We start from the raw sequence: 20,287 nt of genomic DNA, 5'->3' as shown, positions 1-20,287 counted from the left end.
GAACGGACAGTGTTGCCCTGCAAGCTGCAGTGCCTGTCATTTATGAAGAGGAAGGGCAGCTTCGGGCAGGACCTTTTCAGCACATTTCACATCTGGCCTAAGTAAGAATGATGAGGTGCCTGTTATTCATTGACTTCACTGCTGTTCTGAGTGTGTCTGGTTTGTGAACCAAACCAAGCAAGGAGGCAGAGGCCTTACTTGGTCTTAACAGACACCTACTATGTTTAATTTGTATTTATTTTGGACTTTCATGATAATTTATTTTATTGGGCATGTTTATTGTGAAAATAACCCTGATGTAAATGCTGTACAGGAGCACATTGGATAACAGTCTCTTTTACACATTCAAACATAAATTGAGGTCACATTCGTAATAAGCTCTATAACGCAACCTGACACTGAACCACATGACCTAATCATACAGTATGGTAACATGGGGTATGTAACACAATGTAGCCATCACAAATAAGCAAATAAGTTATTATAAGAAAAACCCATAAATTATTTCCAACATTTTACACATTCCTGTCTATAGATTATAAATGTACACAAAAAAATCTCTTACAGTATAATCCACTGTATATCAACAAGATCATCACACACAGAATTGGACACACATGTTTCATGCAGTCTTTTATTCATGAACAGTCTGCAGTACTGTACAATAACACACTTGTCTCTATTTATGACCATTTGTAATGATCATAACAAATACAGACAAATATTGTGCCTTCAAAATAATTCCCTTTCACAATAATCTAAAAATACCTTGTTCTGGTTTAAATCTGCAGCTTAACTTTTTGAAAATAAAATATACATTATATGAAATATAACACTTGTTTATTGAATAGACTATATAGTACCAAATGCAATTATATGCAAATACACCTCTCTATGACTTCTTACGCATTACATGCACAAAAGAAGAGAAAAAAACAGATGCTGTGCATACAAAAAAGCTGTACATACTTCTGTATGAAAATAGAAAGTATCAAAGCAAGATGTGCACCAATAGTCTATATATTATGTTACAAAGAACTTGCATTACAAAAGACTGAGAAATGAGAATGACCAGATAACACATTACCTGGAACACAGAGGTACGCGTACTGGGTTGGTAACGGGACAAAGACAAAACCTAAGAGCCACTTCCATGCAAGTCTCCAAGCGGATCCAACAGGTTTGACTTCAAATACGGCTGGATCAAAAAGTGACCGGGTCAAACCAGCAAACCAGAAGTTGCAGTTTTAGCTTTGAATTTTGGGATCAAACCCAGTGAATGTTGATGTCCAATGCATAGCATAAAGTTTGGTTTGGTACGTTTTTAATTTTGTATATTGCTACCCCATAAGTGAAGTGAGTCTAAACCAATCGTCGGTTACACTCACAACTTATAAAGCACTGATATGTGAATAAGGAAGTACTTAAAATGTTTCAATATAGTGATTTTTGTTTCAACATCTATCTTATATACAGCATCAGGATTAAGCCTCTGCAGCTTAACATTGTTTTTCATTATTGCCAAAATAACCTCAATGTTGTTTTTGTAATTAAAATAAAATGAAATGCTGATGGCCGGTTTAAATAAGGGCTCGTAAACCAACAAGCAATACTCTGTTACACAAAAACAACGTTTTCCACAGAAACAGTGTGTACAAGGCACACTGCGTTCGATATAGCTACATCTATCATTTCCTGCTAAAAGCACTTCTGAAATTACACAAAAACAATGATGCGAGGAAAGAAATGTCCATCTTCACATACAGATACTGTCAATGGCACAAAATATAGGTTTTCCTTTTGAACAATACTGACGATTAACACCTACATCAGACATTTCCGATACATATTGCAATTGCTGATGCCAAGACCGGTGAACTGGGGGACAGGGACAGTGCAAACATGAATCTCTCCCAGTGCAGTCTCCTATTTAGAGAGGATCAGGAGCTCACCGGAAACAAAAAGCCGCCAATCTCAGCAGTGCAAAGCTAACACTTGTACCAACAGGTTGAGCTTTAAAGCAAATGTGGAAATGAGATCAGCTCCTTGAAGTAGAAACTCGCTACTCAAATGATGTCCCGTATATGACGATTATATTGCTCTTGATTGAAACTATTCAAGGACCACAGTGTTTCTCTTTGCAATCCAGGCTCTCGGAGTACATTCTCTATCACACAAGTATAAGAATAAGGAGCACAGGGTTTCATTAGTAACACACTCAAAGACTACACTTCTAAAAAAATCTAGTCTTTTCTTAACATAGATAAGAAAATATACAATTCTTCAGCAATTAAATGTCTTAAATTGATTTTTTAATATTATGAATAAAATCTTATAACTCTTTATTTACATTTGGTGTAATACTGATTGTAATGCAATACTGTTGCCTTCTTGTTCAATTTGTGTTACATTTCTTTTGTTTGATACACTTTTACATTCATATTTCAACACCCAAGCTCACAAAGCAGCCCAAGTGCACACTTGGAAATAATGACATGCATTTTTCCAAAAGTCAACTTCAAAAAGAGGAAGTCCACTTGCCTGAGCAAATAAACTTTTAGGGAGATGGAGTGAATGCAAGGACGGGGATGACAAAGTTGAAAAGGCCCGGAGAACTGGCACCAGCGGCGCCTTTATTTGGCTGATAAAATGCTCTCGCAGCACCAGACAGTCAGTTCTGTGAGGAGTAATGTGTAGCGGTGTTGGAAGGGCCACGGCTGGCTAAGCCATGAGGTGAGATGAAAGCCTTTGTTGCTGGAAAAAGCTGTTAACTTGAGGGAGACACATTCCCTCAGTAGTGAAGGTGGTGTCAGGGGTCACACTCTTTCCACTCGACTGGGGTCGTAGGAGTCTGATGAGAAGAGAGAGGAAAGAAAATGATGAACAACGCAATCCAAAACAAGCCAAGGCGACATAATTGATGTCTGTGAAGTAGCAGGAGCTGATTAGGCTTTTGGAAAATATGTTTGCTTCGCAACAATATTGGGACTGGAGCAGGACGTCCAAAGTCATGACAGTGGAATTACATCTGAAATGCGATGAGGTTTCATGCTAAGCTAGGCTAACCGCGGTTGCACAAGCAGCGGTTTTTACGTCTCTCACACACCTGAAACAGAGAGCGTCTCCTCATCCTCCACATCTGAGGGGCCGCAGGTTCCAGAGCTGAAGCTGACTGGCAGTGTTATTTCTCTCTTGGGAACGCTGCGAGGCTTGGGAAGCAGCGGCGGCTTCTGGAGCCTGGTGCGCTGCTTGGGTTTGGGCAGCTTTTCCCTCCGTGTGACTTGAGTCGACGCTGCCCTGCTGAATTCTTCTGCGTTCTTTCCATCTGTCACCTTCTTCAAAGGCTTCTCTTTGTCATGTTCCGTACGTTTCAGCTCCAGCTCTCCCCCTCCTGACGTTTCTCTTTCTACTTTAGCATCTACTTCTTTACTCCTTTCATTGTCAGCTGCTTGTGCAATCTCTGCATTGTCTTCCTTTTCCTCTTCTTCTTTGCATATCTCTTCATTGACTTGTTTAGGTTCACAGTTCTCCATAGGATCTCCCAACTTGCCATGTGTTTCATGTGCTTCCTCTGCTTCATGTTCATTTTCCTCCACCTTCAGCATTTTCTCCTCCTTTACTTCCTGGTTCTCCCCAACGTCCTTCATCGTCTTTTCCTGAATCTCAATCCCCCCCTTTTCTGCAATCCTCTCCTCAGAACCAGCGTCTCCTCCAGATTCTGGACCTTTGAGACTGAGACGCCTTATGCGAGACACTGAGTCCAGCTCTTTGAAACGTGCCATTCTGTCTGTGGTTGACCTGCCTAAAGATGCAGCAGAGGAAGATGCAGAGGAGTTGAGCTTGTCTTGCAGGGACTCGATTAGCTTGCATGCCCCTCCTCGGACCTTCTTTTCCCCACTGCACGTCCTAAGTGCTAGCTTTTCTTTAGGACTGACAGGAAGGGATAAGGGAAGCTTATTCGGTGGAAACTCAGGCAGGTCCAGTGCTATTGTTGCCTGAGTCTCAGTATCCAGGATGTCCTCGCCATCACTGTAACCTGTGCTTTGCTTTTGTCTCTCACCATCTTTTTTGTCCACACATAATTCTGGTTGCTCCACCTGCTCTATCTCAGCTTCCTGGACAATCAGGGACCTGCCCTCTCCTACTACGTGCTCTGCCTCCCCATTTAGACAATGCTGTTTCTCAACAACTGTGATGTCCAGTTCGTCCTCGTTCTCACCCATTTGTTTGTTCACACCCAAGGCCTCCACTGGAACGGCTATACCCAGTATTCGTGCTGCCCTTTGCTCAATAGACTCGTTTTCAGGAATACCTTTTGCAGATTTGACTTCATACAGATTGCTGAGGTCCTCTGCAGGTAAAGAATTTGCTTTCTCTTTAATTAGCAATTTTTCCAAATGTTTATCGGCCATTGTTGACTCATTCCTATAAGCCAGAGGCTCAGGAATTGTGTACCTCTTATCCGCATCGTCATCCCCAAACACAAAAGAAACCTCCCTGGTCAGTCTTGTGACACTTGATGAACTTTCTTTCTGAGGTGATCTGCTGCTTTCACTCCTGCTTCTACAGATGCCTAAATTACTCTTTTTTCTGACTGGAGTAACAGTTTCTGATTTAACTTGTCTCTCTTGAACTTGAAGCTCTTCCTTTGTATTGTGCTCAGGACTGCGCTCACTTTTAAGTTTTGTCTTGCCCTCCCACGAGAGCTGTGCTGCTCGACTAAGCTCCTTCTGGTTAAGTGTAGATGGGACTGAGAGTGACCGCTGCATTGGCTCTCCTGGACCACCAGGAGTCTCTGTGTATACAGTTAGACCCACATCCCTTAGCAGGGACTCTTGAGGGACTGGGATGTCCTGTCTATACACCCGGTTTGACTCACTGTGTGGGTGTACTGAGGACAGAAGGCAGTTCTCTTTGGGCCCTGGATTGGGGAGCACAGATAGCTCAGTTGGCGGTGGTATGTTGTTGGTCTGAAGCCTGGAGAACCCACTTCCCATGCCCACAGATTCTAGATCAGCGGTGAAGGACTTTGATCTGACTTTTATATTGGTGGGTTTTTCTATGTGCATGGGTGGAAGACTGATTGCTTCCCTACCTGGTTCTGGACCAGTGAAATGTGATCCTGATTTAAATGGGTTTAGTCCCTTATTCACGCCATCAATAAAATCAGTGCGCTGACCCACATTAGGTCTCTTGCTGATTGTGTCTTCCATCTCCTTATTAATGCTCTCAAGTTCACCAATGGCATCACAGGGTCTTCGGTTCACTGGCTTCAGGAGAAACTGACCAAAGGCCACTTGTTCTGCATTCTCTGGAGGACTGCAGTTGCTTTTCCTAGGGGAGGATGGCTGCTTATCTCCCTGATCCCTGGCCTTGGATGGGGATGATGGGTCTTGTTGAGGGGGCTCCAGCGAGAGCGGTTGAGATGAACTCAAACTGAGACGGGAGAAGGCGCTGTTGCTGGAAGGATGAAGATTTTTCTGTCCTGCCATGGAATAGCCATAAGATGAGCTATCATCTGTTCCCACACCACTTACTATAGTGTCTATGTCAGACTGAGCAGGCTCTTGTCCAACAGGCGGACTCTGGGCTTCTGGACTTTTTACTACAGTCAAAGGTGAACCAGTCTGGGTTTCCTGATTACGATACTGGTTTCCAGGCCAGGACCCAGCATAGCACAACTCTTTGTCTTCGCTGGCTTGCAGTGCCCACGCATCTATTATCTCCTTCCTTAAAGGAGCCCTCTTGTAATTCCTCATTGAGGATGTGCTGCTGGTGTGAAAGTAAGAGTAATGAGGTTTTATGGGCATCTCATTCACAGACTTGCTACGAATATTTGGGCTCTCTCTGAGGCCCACAGCAAACGTTTCTGTGTTAGTGACAGCCAGACTTGGCATTGTCTCATTGTTGTTCTGATCTGCACCTAGGTCTTTGCTGATGTTCGCTGGTGTGTGAACTGGGACAGACACCAGACAGAAGATGGTCTCACTCACTCTTCTCTTAGCGTTCCTGTTGTTCTCTGACCCTGTATCAGGGACAATTTTCTTAACTTGTGTAATGGTTTCTGCAAAGACCTGGTCAGGGGTGGACCCCTGACGAGAACAAGTCCTTGTTAATGGGGTCTGGAAGGTCGAAGAGGGAGATGGAGGAGGACGTTGGTTTTTGGAATATCTGTTGTTGCAGTTTTGGTCAGTTGCTGGGAAGTTATCAACAGTCTCTTTGTGCAAATCACTGTGCCACCTGTTATTGTCATTGTTATAGTTGCTAGAAGATGTCTGGTTAGCATCATCTGCCAATTTGGCAGCAATGAAAGGCCCCAATGGCGGGGGCAAAAAGGCACTATCGTCGGATGCGGGCTCCGACACGGTGACACTGGGAAGCTCGTTGCGAATATGGCGGATCTTGTCAGCATCCGTCAGGGAGTTGCCGCCCAGGGCTGAGGAAATATGGCGGATACGGGGGTCATCAAATGGGATGTACTGAATTCCTCCACCAGGGTGCTCCTGGGTAGTATACACGGGGTAAAGCTGCTTCTGGCTGGACAGACTTCTCTCTCTATGGGGATCAGGCCAAGAACCTGCTGGTCTAACAAACCAGTGAGATCCGTCTGGTGCCACTTGTATCTGATGGTACACATCACCTCTGTATCTAAAAGTGAGAACAACACAGTTGAACTTAATCCAAATTATTATTTGAACCAAAAGAATCTATAAGATTTAGAACTTGAAATTAATGTGACCCAATGTAATTATTGCTGTACTTCATTTAGTGAGTAGGACGTACGTGAAAATTATAGAATTAATTATTACTCAATTTCAGATTGCAGCCCTGAAGTAGATATTTTTTTAAATTATTCTTATTATACAAGCTAATTAAAACATTTCAACTGCTACTGCATAACACAAAATTTGTTTTGAAACATCAAGTATCCTGGCCCACACACAGCATCGCACGCTCAATAATACATTCCTGCATCAAGTCTAGAGATGAGTATTGTGTAAAACAATCCAGCAAACAAATATTGGCTATAATATATTCTGTCACAAGGATGTCAACAAAATTATTTTAAATAAATTATAATAAAACTCTGATGTAAAAAATATATTAGATTTTAGTTATTAAAATATATATTTACCTATATTCAACAGGAATGTCACCATATCTCTGGCGCCCTCCTGCCATTATTGGTGCTCTTTTATATGATGGGGGAGGGATGTATCCTGGAGGTCCAGAGTCAGGTGCAAAATAATCCAACTGGGGGTCACCGGCCCTTGACATTGGAAGTGGCGTTCTGTCCCTGGCCTGGGGAATGGTTGAGTCTCTCCCAGATAAAATCTCACAGCTTCCCCTGATCTGCTGGTGCATCTCATAGGAGGGAGGTCTGGGGGGGCGGGTGAAACGGGGCTTTGGTGTCATTGACAGTTGGTTGGCGCTAGCTGGTCTGCCATTTTCCGGCCAGCGAGGTGCCCTGTAAAGGTCATGGTGTGACACTGGGTGGCCATTCACCCGCCTGTACAGTTCCACGCCCGGCAGGGGTATATCCACATACTGCAGGCTTTCAGGCTGCAGCATCCTGGGCAGGGACTGGGATTTCGCTTTGGTCCTGGGGTGAACTACCATACCCTCTGGTGTCCGGGCGTGGAGTCGCTGCTGCTCCTGTGACCAACGCTCACCCTCGCTCTGTGACAGCTGGCGACTGAAGCTCACGGCCGGATGCCACTCATCTGTCCCAAGGCTCTGGCACTTCCTCTCAGTAACCATCCTCCACTGATGGAGAGCAGCCTCTCGCTCTCTGAAGCGGGCCTGAGCGTGGGCCAGGGCCTGGGCTTGGGCCTGGGCTGGAGCATCAACCTGAACTTGGGGCTGGGTTTGAACATTGGATTGAGCCTGAGCCTGGGCTGCCCACCGCTGCCGTTGTTGAGCTGCTCTGTGACGCTCATCTGCAGACAGCTCTTGGCCTCTAGCTTGCTGGGGCCCCTCCGGCCTGCTATAACCCCCCTGCCCTCCTTCGTGGGTCTCTCTGATGTCAGCATAATCGAGTAACACAGTAAAGTCCTGGCCTCTCCTCCTCCAGTAGGATACATCCTTTGAGTGTGGCTGTGGACACCTGATGCCGTCACAGAACCTGAAAGGAGAAACAGTTAAAGTCAGTTAAAGGCACTCTGAAGGCTGTAACATAACTGTCAACTAGTGCTTGGACCTAATACGGCCCAGCCAGGCTGAGCAGCCTACTGTCGACCCTCTGAGCACAGAAAGATCAAAAACATTGGCAAATAGATCTCCAGGAAACTGTCACTAACAGACATTGTTCGACAGACAATAACACATGAATTGCTCTTGCCCTAGATGGAGACACATGACTGTGTAGAACACTGCAGCGTTAGTTAATTGTAACTGTGTCTGTGTCCTAACGAGCACATTACGCAATGACACACTATGGCTGTTAGTCCCAGACGTCCTTCAAGACAAACCAGCGACACAGAGGACATTTTATCTTTCTGTTGCACTCTCTGAAATCAGCACCATTTCAAGCAAGCTCCTGTATCTCTGAGAGGATCTTTGATGGCAGACTTGATGGACTATGACAAGATGCAATGGCTCTCTGCATACAGGCCAGCCATTCTAGGCTATTTGTGACTGACTGCTTGACAACGTAAACAAGACGCAAGCACATGTGCACACCCCCCGAAGGCCCGGGCCACTGAGCGTCCTTGACATTTCCATCCATGATTATGACTGGACAGAGACGTTTGCTGGGGGTGGGGGTGGGGGGAGGCTGTTCCAATTTGTTAAATGTGAGAGCATCTCATGTAGGATGAGTTACCATCATTACTCTAATTGGGTCTAAGTAGCACTGCCTAATGGGACTGCCAAGTTAGGCCCGTTCCTTATCTAAACTAAAGCTGCCAGGCAAAACGGATTTGGATAAGGGAAAAAAAGGGAGAGGGCTGAACAAACAACAGACTGAAATCTCACAACATATGTCTTAGCAATTCCCACGTTCCCAGTAGAAAACAGAGGCAGAGTAGTGGCATTAAAATGCAGATTACCCATCTCGAAAAATAAAACCAAAGAAGTGAAAACCCACTGACATCGTTCAAGGTCATTTGACCATTTTCGGATACTCTGTCGCTGGCTGGTGGCTAGAATGTATTAGAGTAAAGGAACGAGCCAAACTAAACACAGGAAAGGAAAATTTCATAATTCTGACAAAGCCGTCTAATCGTGTGGACATGGGGACAGCTGTATTGACTCTGTATTAGTTGCAGGACTCTAGCCCCCAGAACTGGTGCAAATAGGTAAAAAAACAATACCTTCATAAAAAACTGATTGCAGCTAGGCGACATCTCTGGAAAGATAATACATTCTAACAGTCTCGAGAGAGTTTCAATTGCATAACTCCAGAGTAGACTAAATATAGCCTATCCCTCATATGCATATTTAAACAACTCTATATGAGTCCTACATAATTGATGATGTATGCATTAGTGTATATGAGTTAGTACAATGCTGAGAAAATAAAGGTCATATAAACATATCAGTAATGTTTGCAGGGGTTTTAGGAAAAGAGGATCCTTACAAACCTGCCAACCTGTGTGTTTAAGACTGTACATGCTCAAATGGGGGGCACAGGTTTGCCCAGAAGCTGTTTTGATTAAGACTCCAAGGTCCCATGTGGCAGATTAGGGCTCTAGCACACATTATCCCTCCTCCTCTACATAAGACTTGATTGGAAGGAGGAAAAGAGAGGAGATGATGCACACAGGGGGGAAGACAGAGAGATGGTGGGAGGAACTGCGCTGCAGTATTAGGTGCTCTCATTTAAGACGTGAAGCGAGATTCTATAACCACTGACTACTAGAAGAGATGCTCAATTTAATTAATTTGCTCTATCAAAAACAACATAACCATAAATATTTGGGTCATTAATTGATGAAAGGTAGAAGACAACCCATAATCAGGACAGGATGTGCTAAAGTGGTTGGTCAGGCAGGAATACATCAGTCACCAAGTTCAGCAAAGACTGTCTTACCCACTGTCTGAGGTCAGCGAATCTCCCAAGGAGTGGGTGTCAACTTGGCTCCGGTTCTCCCCCTCCCGTCTGGGTAGGTTCCTGTCTCTGGCATCATTGTTGTTGGTACAGCCAGTGCTGTACGCCTGGGGTTGCCTGGTTTCACTATCGTTCCCGTAGGGCGCCCCCAGCCCTTTCTCATAGCCATTGACTGCTCTGGAGCCTGGCCTGTTCTCTAGGAACTCATGGTGTTTGCTGTAGGACGGCGGCGAGGACGAGGGCGCCTGGTGCGATGAGGCAGCGGGAGCCGGGCTGGGAGTGGAGGCGGAGGCGGCATGCTTGGGCAGCTTGTATCCATGAGAGATGAGCAGGTCCTCCACGCTGTACATGGTGGCATTTGTTTATGCTGGTGTTTTTGCGTTTTCCTCTGTCTCCCTTCTTTATGCGTTTGCGAGGAAGGTAGATCGGTTGTCAAGGCGCCACACTCCTTCCTCACGTGCAGCGGCAGGATCACCAGCACAGCTGCACGACGGAGGCCATCACTGTGAAAAGAAGGAAGAGTGGGCGTGACATGAGGAAGATGAGAGAGACAGAAAAACCCATGTCCAGGTTTTGTCTGAGGCCCCCGACCCATGCGAAAAGATAAAAAAAAAAACTTATTCCCAAACCACCCCAGCGGCCTTTTCCTCCGTTTTTATCTCCAATCCCCCTTACAACAAACCCTCTTTCGATCTTACTCAGAGATCAGCAGAACAACACCCGTCCAAAGCTAAATCGGACTGGGAGGGAACAAACACCCTCAATACCGAACCATGACAACGCGATCATCTGCAGCGACAATAGTTGCAGAAAGCTGGCGATGCCGCTGCAGTGGAGACACAGGATGCTGTGTTTACACTGGGCTGCCTCCAGGACCTCCAGTGGCTGTAAGGTAGCTGTTGGCAGCCAACTTCTGCTCATGTTTTGCATAAGTGTGGCAGCGGGGGGATTGTGTTCCTCTCTGCTCACCTCAACAGCCTCTCTCACGCTCACTCTCTCTCTCAGCATCTTTTCTAAGAAGTATTTCATGGTTATAGAGTAAAAGGATAAAAGCTTCTTTAAACATATGCCCTAAATAAATTTCTCAGATGGATTCAGGTTGGGTGTATTTACAAAACCCTTTAAAGAAATCACAGAATATGAAATGTATCAAAACCTGTAGAAAACATGTCTTCTTATAATTCATAGAAATATGTGACTGACAGCAAATATTTCTCACAATTAATTTGTTTGCCTTTGATTGACTTTTTCAAACACGCATATTGTTGAATTTCTTTCTTTGATAGTAAACTGGTCCAAAACACTTCTGACCTCGATAAAACAAGTGAGGTGCACGTGTCACCTCGGTGTCTGGTAACTGCCTCCTGCTCCAAAAACGTCCATAAATATTATCAGAGGCTGACGAGGAATTGCATTGATGATGCCCAGTGTACATCTGCTCGTGATGTAATGCCCTTCATGAAGTCATGCTTGCTGCCTTGTCACCAGGACAGATGCTGCTGCAGCCCCTCATTCAGTGCTCCCCACTGGAACACGCTGCCAAGAACCTGGCTGTCCTTAATAAGAAATGGCATTCAGGAACAGCAGCAGACTCGTTGCCAGAATCAAATACTGTCAGTTGCTTTAAAAGCCAATCACATTCTGAATGCTAAATGGCAGAGCCAGATTACTTTTGGAGCCGGAAAAAAGGAAAACAAGACGGTCAAGATCAGCGAAATGTAGTCAGCTGCGGATAGATTAGCATTCATTTTGCATGTTAGCGTTTGCTCAGGCATGATAGTCCCATGGAGATGAAAAATGCATCTATAAAAAGAGCCCTGACTCAGAGGCAGCATCACGGCTACTCCCTCTTTGCTCCTGCTCGCTGCCTCCCTCGCCTCTCCTTCTTGTACCTGAGCCCTAGGACAGCCTACCAGGTGATTAACAGGATCCACGACTGTGAATGCAGCTCTCTTTGTGTGTCTGGCTCTCTAATACGATTATCTTTTTTCAATTTAAAACCTTAAACCTGTTAGTTTTGGAGGATTGACTCCTGGTTCTTAGCCAGTTAATACTTTTGTTGAGTTTAACTTCAAACTTTGTGTTTTGTGTAATCTGCTCAAGGAGAGGCTAGTTGGGAGCGTTGGAAGGGTGGGTTTGCTGCATTTCCTTGCAGAATGAGCATGCAAACCTTAACTTTGGCAAATTTCTGAACTTTATCTGAACTTGGGCTGGGCAACAGGCCAGAGACTAAACTCAATAAGTTGCACAATGTCTGTAGTATACTGAGACTTTCAGATTAGTCAGATTGGTGCTGTACTATTTATGTTCTGCAGATGACACATAAAGGTTTAACAGCCTTAGGCCAAGGTCTGTGTTCATTAACATGATAATTCCCTATTTTTTGCAATATTTGCATATAAACCTGTTTTAACTGATCATCCATGTGCCCTTTAATCTGGCTAAATCCTTTATCTGAGGCAATAGCTGGGCAATCTATCACTAAATGAGGATTACCTACATCACTAAAAGTGAGAATGCTCAAAGTCAGAACCTCCCTCCCTCCCCCCCAACATCACCTCCACTCTTGCTCTTTCCTTCCCATGACAAGCTCAGTTTAAATACGCCTAATGCCGTTATGCAATGGAATTACCCATTTTATATCAAATAAAACCTCTGATTCAAGCAAGAGTGTGCAACAATGGCCGGCTTTTATCCTGCCAAAACACAACAACATTGTGTTTTGTTACAATGCTTGCTTGTGTGAGAAGGCATTACAGACACTGGCATTTGGCAACTGCAAGAAAAAGTGCAGATCTGTGTTATTTTTAATTGCCTGGCTAACACAAAGAGGAAAATGTGCAATATAGTCCAGTTTATGAGTAACATACCCTGAAAATGAAGATAAAAATAAATAGAGCCTTATGAGCATTGGCATGTTTACTTTTCTCTATATTCACTATGCAGTCTACTTTTGTCAAGGCCATGACTTGTTTAATGCAAACAGATGACAGCATTCTTTTTTTTTTGCTGTGTGAGGTAGTAGCGGTGGTGACTGTGCAGTAACTGGTGGCTACACCAGAGGCAGGCTGCAGGCGCATGACGGCCTGCAGGTTGACAGTTTGGTGTCACTTCCTTATTCATTGCCCAGCTGAGGAGAGAAGGTGGAGAGGTGGGGAGGAGGGGAAGTGGAGGGACGGCGTGGGTGACAGAGCGAGCTGGACGGAGGCCTACGTAGATCAGGCCCCAGGGAGGACTAAAACCTGCACTCATAGGTTAGTAAATAGTCCAGATTGCATAGGTTACATGCCTCACATGATAAAGGTTACCTGAATAAATCAGACCATGAATACACTTTGTAGGTCAGGAACAGTCATGACGTTCTTTCGTGTGCAAGAAACAGGAGGGTATCTACGCAAAACAAAGACTAATAAGTAGCAGCAATTTGGCAGGAGTAGACAGAGGTGTGCTAAAATCTCACATTCCTCCTAAAAGGACTGAAAAACAAACAGTCTGGATTTAACGAGCTTCGGTGTAAAGACCCCCGAACAAAAGAAATCTCCAACACCAGAGCGTGGAATCAGAGAGACGATAAGCCTGTTTCCTAAAATATTCCACAAGAGCCGCACCTCTTCAACACATTGTTCCCAGTCTCCTTGGATCCGTAACCACTGACCCAAGTGGGTGTGCACTTGGCCAGTTTCTGGGCTGCATCTGTTGGAGCCGCGCACGCACACGGGCTTCTCTGGGATGACAGCCCATCACATCCAGCAAACAGCAACAGTCTGCAGATTGTTTATCTATGTGACATCACTGCGTCCAGTGGACGGGGCCGCGTCTCTCTTCCTGAGGAAGTGCGTCGCTGTGAGGACGAAGGAGAGGCGACAGTGTCGCAAATGTTTCCAATCAGGCGCTCTGTGGGCTCCTGTTTGTTCTGAGGAAACAAGTCGGAGCCGTGCTTTCATCTGGGATAAACAGCCAGACAACCTCTGGCCATATTTCACCCACGTTGACCTCTGAAAAACACAATGTTCTCCACCGTAGGTAGACTGTAACTCAGCAGCATGAAGTGTGGGCATGTTGCCTCGAGACCTGGCTTCCCTCTGGACAGCTGTCATCCATCAGGAACATCCAGATCAAACAGGAAAACATACGATTCCACGATAAAACGCTGCTGAGCACCGCGCGCATCCGCACCCACAGCCTCGCGCTCGAGCGGAGCAAGGAGCGGGTCCGGAGCATTGTGTGTTAGTGATCTCATATGGAAAAGTTGGGCGTACATTATGTCGCTGGACGAATCCCATGGCAACGCTTGTTTGGCTTTGGTGAATGGCACGTCGCAGACAATAGCGTGTGGGACGCTAGGATGTTCTGGCTGCACTGCTCCAGTCCAAAACTTATTACAGGCAGACTTCTCTGGCAGCTAAATCAAAGGCTGGGTGGGGGGTGGGGGGAGGTGGTTGTAGTGGGAAGCGGGGGAGTCAGCGTCAGCGGGGAGCTGGGGTTGTTTTTATTCCACCGTACTTCGTCGCAGGCTGCAACGCTGTGGCGCGGTTCCGATCCGACTCACACTCACAGGAGCCGACCGGCCAAACTCCCAGTTTAACGTGGGGTCAGCCTTTCAATCCGAAGAGCGTTTTTGATCACAACAACTGGCTCACGCACATAAACAGCGCAGCTAAAAGCTCGTCAATGCACCCGGCAGAGCTGCTCAGTAAGTCAGATGCTGGCGATGCGATTGCACCAGTGCACTGATGTCCCTTCTGCACAGCGAGCTTCAGGTGAGATCTGATGTCACAGGAACCTCCTGGACTGAATACACCGCTCACACATTAACTGCATGGAGGCTGCTCCAAAATGCCACTGCTGCTGCCAGCATTTAAAAAAATAAAAACATACAGGGACAGGTTATCAAGCACACTAATCCAACAGGGCAGTGTTGTGCTACGCAGTGGGCTTCTCCTGCTCTAAACTACTCCCAAGCCACATTGTTCCTTGAGCCTGCCAAACTGGTTTCATGGTAATTAGTCTCTGTCAAGGTCTGGGAGCTTGGTGGAGATGGCAGTGGCATAGTTTATCAGCGAGGAGCACAGTGATCAAAGGGTTTGCACGCTCGGGCGTTCTGCTAATCAGATGTGGACTCTGCAGGCGCCTCGCTGTGCGCTGGAGAAGGGAAAGGTAGCAAACACGCCGACATAAACATGCTTCACAAAGACAGAATCAAAAGAGACTGTGCCCCTAACAAGACAAGCTTCGGCACACACACGCACGCACACACACACACACACACACACACACACACACACACACACACACACACACACACTGTACAACATTTTTAAAGGCGAGTGAAAGAATGAAGCAACATCAGAATTATGTCGACAAATGAAATCTGACGCGGATTACAAACAGGATGACACGGCTCTCAGTGCTGTATGAGGAGTGTGCAGACTATTGATTTTTAACTGTAAACAAATGAAAATTAACGCCCAGGGTTACCTCAAGGGCTTAATTGCTGCACTGAGATGCAACCGAATTCGCGGCGCGTCCTCTGTGCCCACGCACGGCGACGCGCCCGGCGTGCACGAGCCCTCGCTCCCGTGCCGCCAACACGCTGCCCCGCGTTGCCGCTGCGAGAGGCACGCTGGCAGATGTCACTGGCTTTCACACGTTTCTGGTTGGCTTCATCCACCAGCCTCCTTCCTCCTGCCTGCGTCACCTCTGCTCTGACATCACGTGTGACATCAGGCAGGACCTCTGAGGGGATCCCTGTAGCCGGGCAAACATCAGATGACTTGCACGGGCTCCTGCTACCGCTACCCAATGGCAGAAAAACTCATTTTCTTGATGTGATTGGCTTAGAAATAAAGCTACAGACTGAGCGAGCGAGAGAGAGAGAGAGCGAGAGAGAGAGACTAGAGCTGTTCACCCTCACACACATACACACATTATTATTGGAAAGGGAAAGTTTAGCCCAAGGATACCCAGACTGCCTGAAACGCCAGGAAGTTACAGCCGATCCCCTCACTTGACGCCTGCTATTTGGACCACTCCTGGAATGTGAACGGAGTCATTTCAGAGCTGTGGAGCGTCCCTCCAGTCTCGCTGACCATCGCTTCCCTCCACATTTGGGAGGAAATAATGAGGTCCTTGCCTTCTTGATACACTTGACATCCTGCGTACTTCACCCATGAGGTGCTCACACACCATCCCAGTCTCAGGGACGCGTGACCAACCACGTAACGCACCCACAACGCAGGAGGTTTCTCTGCTTTTTTTTAATAATCTGCATATTTGCCGGTGCTGGATACGTTTAGCAGTATGTTATTCTGAGTATTCTGCCTTGTGAAACTGTCAGCTGCTACAGTGGCCACAAAGCCTGCGCGCGTGCGCCGTCTAGAGAAGCTCTGACATTTACTAACAGCTTTCGATGAAAGCTCACTGAGCTTTGAAAGGTCTTGGTGGGACGGAACACATCACTCGTGGGCAACATCAACGAGACCTCCAGAAATAGTAAACACAGCCATAAAATAATCAGGCCTGAGGGCACGACAGAGCCGCCCGACGACTGTGGCTCCATCAGACCTGTCGCCACAACGTTACACCACATTTACTGCCGCTAAGTAATATTATTACCTCGAACGTGAGCAGATCAGGAGGAATCTTGGCTCTGACAAACTTGGCCTCTAGAGGTCCCTAAGTGACAGTAGCAATTCATGTGCAAGACCTTCTAGAATTAAGCATCACAAACACTGACATGATTTGAGGTGTGAGCAAAACGCAGAAAGGGTTGTTTTTTTTATCCCAGGGAGCATTAAAAATAACTACCACCACCTTCCAAGTCTATAGGGTGAATTCAAAGCGCGCTGCGCTATTTCCCAGTTTAGGGAAAGTGACAGCTCCGCGTAGCAGATGCGACCGTGGCTGTTTCCACGCAAGGTTACAGAAACAAGCGGTGCGCGCGGCGGAGTGGCGGCTGAAGGAGAAGGGAGGTCAAGGAGCAGCCACCATGATGCGAACAGGCTGCAGGTGTGACAAAGTGACAACACGCAAACATCAAAGCAGCCGAAACTTGGCTGCGCCGTTTGCGGCGCACTCCCAGCGCCATTTGGCGCAGTTTCGCGGCCGTTCGATCGGCCGACGGTGGAGCTGCGCATCACCGGACCCGAGCGCCGTTACGCGTCGTTAGGACCGTGATGGACGGGCTCGGCGTGACGCTAACCCGGCCGTCTGAGGCGCGGGGAGCCGCCGTCGCACACTAGCCTAGCCGCGACGCGCGCAGTCCACAGGCGCAGACGCCCGATCCCGTAGAAACACATGCGTCCTCACAGTAAGAGCTGCACGCGTCCGTGTTTGAACACGATTGAAGACCTTCAACAGATCCGGCACACGCATGACCCACTACGCAGACGGCGTTCATTTGACAGCTCTGTGTTGTAACTCCGGCTCTACTATCGCCCATCACGTCACACCGTGAAGCACCGCCGAGCAAATGTAATTGTGCAAGTTAAAATAAGTCAAAGGGGTTTGGAGTTTTGCAGGATGGCGACCGAACGCACGCCACGGCCGCGATGCTCGGCTCAAGTCCACAACTGGGCGGGATCCGCCAAATAGACGTTCGCTCGCGCGCCAGGACGTGTAGAACTGCGTGATTTAGACGGAGTTTGGCCTCTGTTCCACAACTGCTCCTGACGGGGCTAACGCTAGCCGCGCTAGCTCCGTCAGCGCTTTAACCTTCATGTGATGGGAGCGCGTCCGCGAACTGTGCCAGTCGCCGCCGCACGAGCTTCAGGTAGAATTAAAAAAAAAAAACACGGGTAAAGACCGTCATCCCGCCGGTCCTCCACCTACCGGTGCCGTGTCCTGCAACCGGCAGAGGCGGCAGGCGCAGCCGGGCAGGAGAGCGCCGAGGCGGCCGGCGCGGCTGCAAGTTGCGGGAGCGCTGGAAACGTTGAACGCGGAGCAGATGCGACTCCTCACCTCTGTCCGCTCCTCGCAGTGGCGGCTCGCCCGCTCCGCTTGTCCGCGTGTGTCGTGCAATTAACCCGCCCTCTCCCCCCACCAAAAAAAAAAAAACAAAAACAAAAAAACAACAGACCTGAGCCCGAACAGACTTACACGCAGAGTGTGGAGCCACTTTTACCTGTGAAATGCGTCGCTGCGTGGCCGCCTAGTCCCCAGCGGTCATCCCCGCCGCTGCTCCGGACGCACTGAGCTGTGATCCGCCGAGGGAACGGCCCCTCCACGCTACGCTACAGCACCGCTCCTCCACCGCTCAGGAAACAGCCCTCCTTTCCAGCGGGAGGGAGGCAGCTGGATTCTGCTCAGCAATAAGGTCACTTCAGCATTTCTTCACATACTCGATCTATGCGTCTATGTCCTGTATCTGGAACGAAGACGAAGTCTTACATCATTTGAATAACGTAATTACCGTGACACATATTCTTAATTAACACCAGAGTGATATTTAGGGCTAATATCAACTAATATTAACTGGCTAAAAAATCTTTGTGTATGTACAGAATGTTTTTATATACCAGACGATATGTATTTTGATCCATTAAGCTGAGAATGTAATTGTTATAACCCTCCAAACCTCCTTTTTAACATATGCAGAGAAGAACTGATTCAATTATGAACAAATAACAGAAAATTGATAATGAGCTATTTTGTCTACTGTAACTCAGTTCATTTATTTCTTAAAACAGTCTGCAAATGAATAGTATAAAACCACTTCTGGGGATTTTGTTTGCTGAATATGAACGCTGGTATAATATTCTTTTTATGAACAGTTATTACTGCATTTACTCTGCTATTTTGTTTTGATTTTCTCATAAGGTTTGCCAAAACCTACTTTACACCCATCTGGCTCCAAACCATCCGAGCTGAAGGCTGGACTCCTTCTCCACCTCTTAGGAAGAACAGAGAACCTTAAAACCTCCATAATATTGACACAGATGTTGTATATGACCGAGTTCCTCTGACACCGATGGGGGCTGGGAGGGCTTCTGTTGGGCTGGGCTTGTGTATACGCAGTGTGGAAATAATTCCAGTGAAGTACATTCTCTAATTTATTTGAAAAGGCTGCCTTGAGTCTTTTTTTTTAGCAAGGCTCACCATTGTTCCAGGTGTTAACTTAACATATCCTGTGGCTGGCAGCAAAAGGTTGTCCAACAGAATTAGTCATTTCAATTGGAATATAGATTCAACCATAGTCTGAAAAACAAGGAAATCGTACAGTAAAAGAACCTGGCAAGGATAATGAGAAGCGATATGAGATAGTGTAACTGTTGAGTTACAGGTTGGAAAATAAGTATAATCTATTTTGACCCGTGACTCACCAGCATCTGCTGCGTATCACTGAAGGTCAACCCTTCAGTTACTCACAGAGTGTGCTCCAACCGTACTGCGCTGCACCCAACAATGAGGCTGGGCCTGTTTTCCATTGTGCCGTCGCCTGCATATGCAGCTCATATGCATTACACTGAAAAGTGGTGCAGAGACGTTGATGTCACCGCCACGTTTGCCAGTTGTGGTTTTGAGGTTGAGCTTAGTGAGGAGCGCTGCCCGCTGTGGGCTGCTGCAATTGCCACTCCCCAGTTCCCCAGCACCCGTGGTCCAACATCCTGACTTGTATGTGTGTGGGGGGTTTATGAGGATGTCTCCATGCTGCTGCAGTGAGGAAGCCAGAAGAGTAAAAACCCACATGAAATCCTGCCATCCTGAATTAAATGAGTTAAAGTTGGTAACTAGATTTCACACTGAGCAGAAAAAAAAGCAGGGAAAAAATCTAAATGCTAAAGTATATGGGTAGTCAGGTGGTAATGACAGCACAACTGTCGGGTCTGTCAGCAGAAGACGTAGTCTTTGCTAAGGTTGTCTGGCAAGCGACATGTTAATGAGACATGTCCGAGAGGCATGCAACGACGAAAATATAGTATTCATTGAAGAAGCTGAAACACAGCAAAACCAGGTAGACAGCATACGACATCCACACTTAAAAAGATGGGGAAAAAATGCTCACGAGGAAGAGATTTCCAATAGTGTCCTCCTCAGCACTGTTCTAAAAGTTTGATTCCCAGGCTGAACACTTCCAAGCAACTGAGTGGCAAATGAAAGGAAATACTGAAGAGGTTGTCGAGATCAGAGCTTCAGTTGATGCAATGACGCTGGGATTTAAGAGTATCTCAAAAGATGTCAACAAACTGAAGATGAAAGTAGGAACGATGCACTGAGGGAGATTAATTTGGATTATAC

The 20,287-nt window shown here is 46.6% G+C and overlaps 1 protein-coding gene across 2 annotated transcripts; it reads right to left on the bottom strand.

The window, feature by feature from the left end:
- Window positions 1-620: 620 nt before the first annotated feature.
- Window positions 621-18,330, bottom strand: jcada (junctional cadherin 5 associated a). Of its 2 annotated transcripts, none has more exons than XM_029147327.3 (5): window positions 18,174-18,330; window positions 10,034-10,554; window positions 7,136-8,125; window positions 3,107-6,648; window positions 621-2,851 (listed from the first exon to the last, which is right to left on the bottom strand). In XM_029147327.3, the coding sequence occupies exons 2-5, from the start codon at window positions 10,399-10,401 to the stop codon at window positions 2,817-2,819; spliced, it is 4,935 nt and encodes a 1,644-aa protein (XP_029003160.1). In that variant the 5' UTR covers window positions 10,402-10,554; window positions 18,174-18,330; the 3' UTR covers window positions 621-2,816. The 2 variants fall into 2 exon arrangements, with proteins under 2 accessions (XP_029003160.1, XP_029003161.1); XM_029147328.3 differs by having other exon boundaries at window positions 17,882-18,300.
- Between the last annotated feature and the right edge of the window lie 1,957 nt (window positions 18,331-20,287).

The sequence above is a fragment of the Betta splendens genome, chromosome 4, assembly GCF_900634795.4.
Source record: "Betta splendens chromosome 4, fBetSpl5.4, whole genome shotgun sequence".
Lineage (NCBI taxonomy): Eukaryota > Metazoa > Chordata > Actinopteri > Anabantiformes > Osphronemidae > Betta > Betta splendens.
Note: the sequence above shows the minus strand (reverse complement) of the source record. Positions and strands in the feature narration are given on the sequence as shown.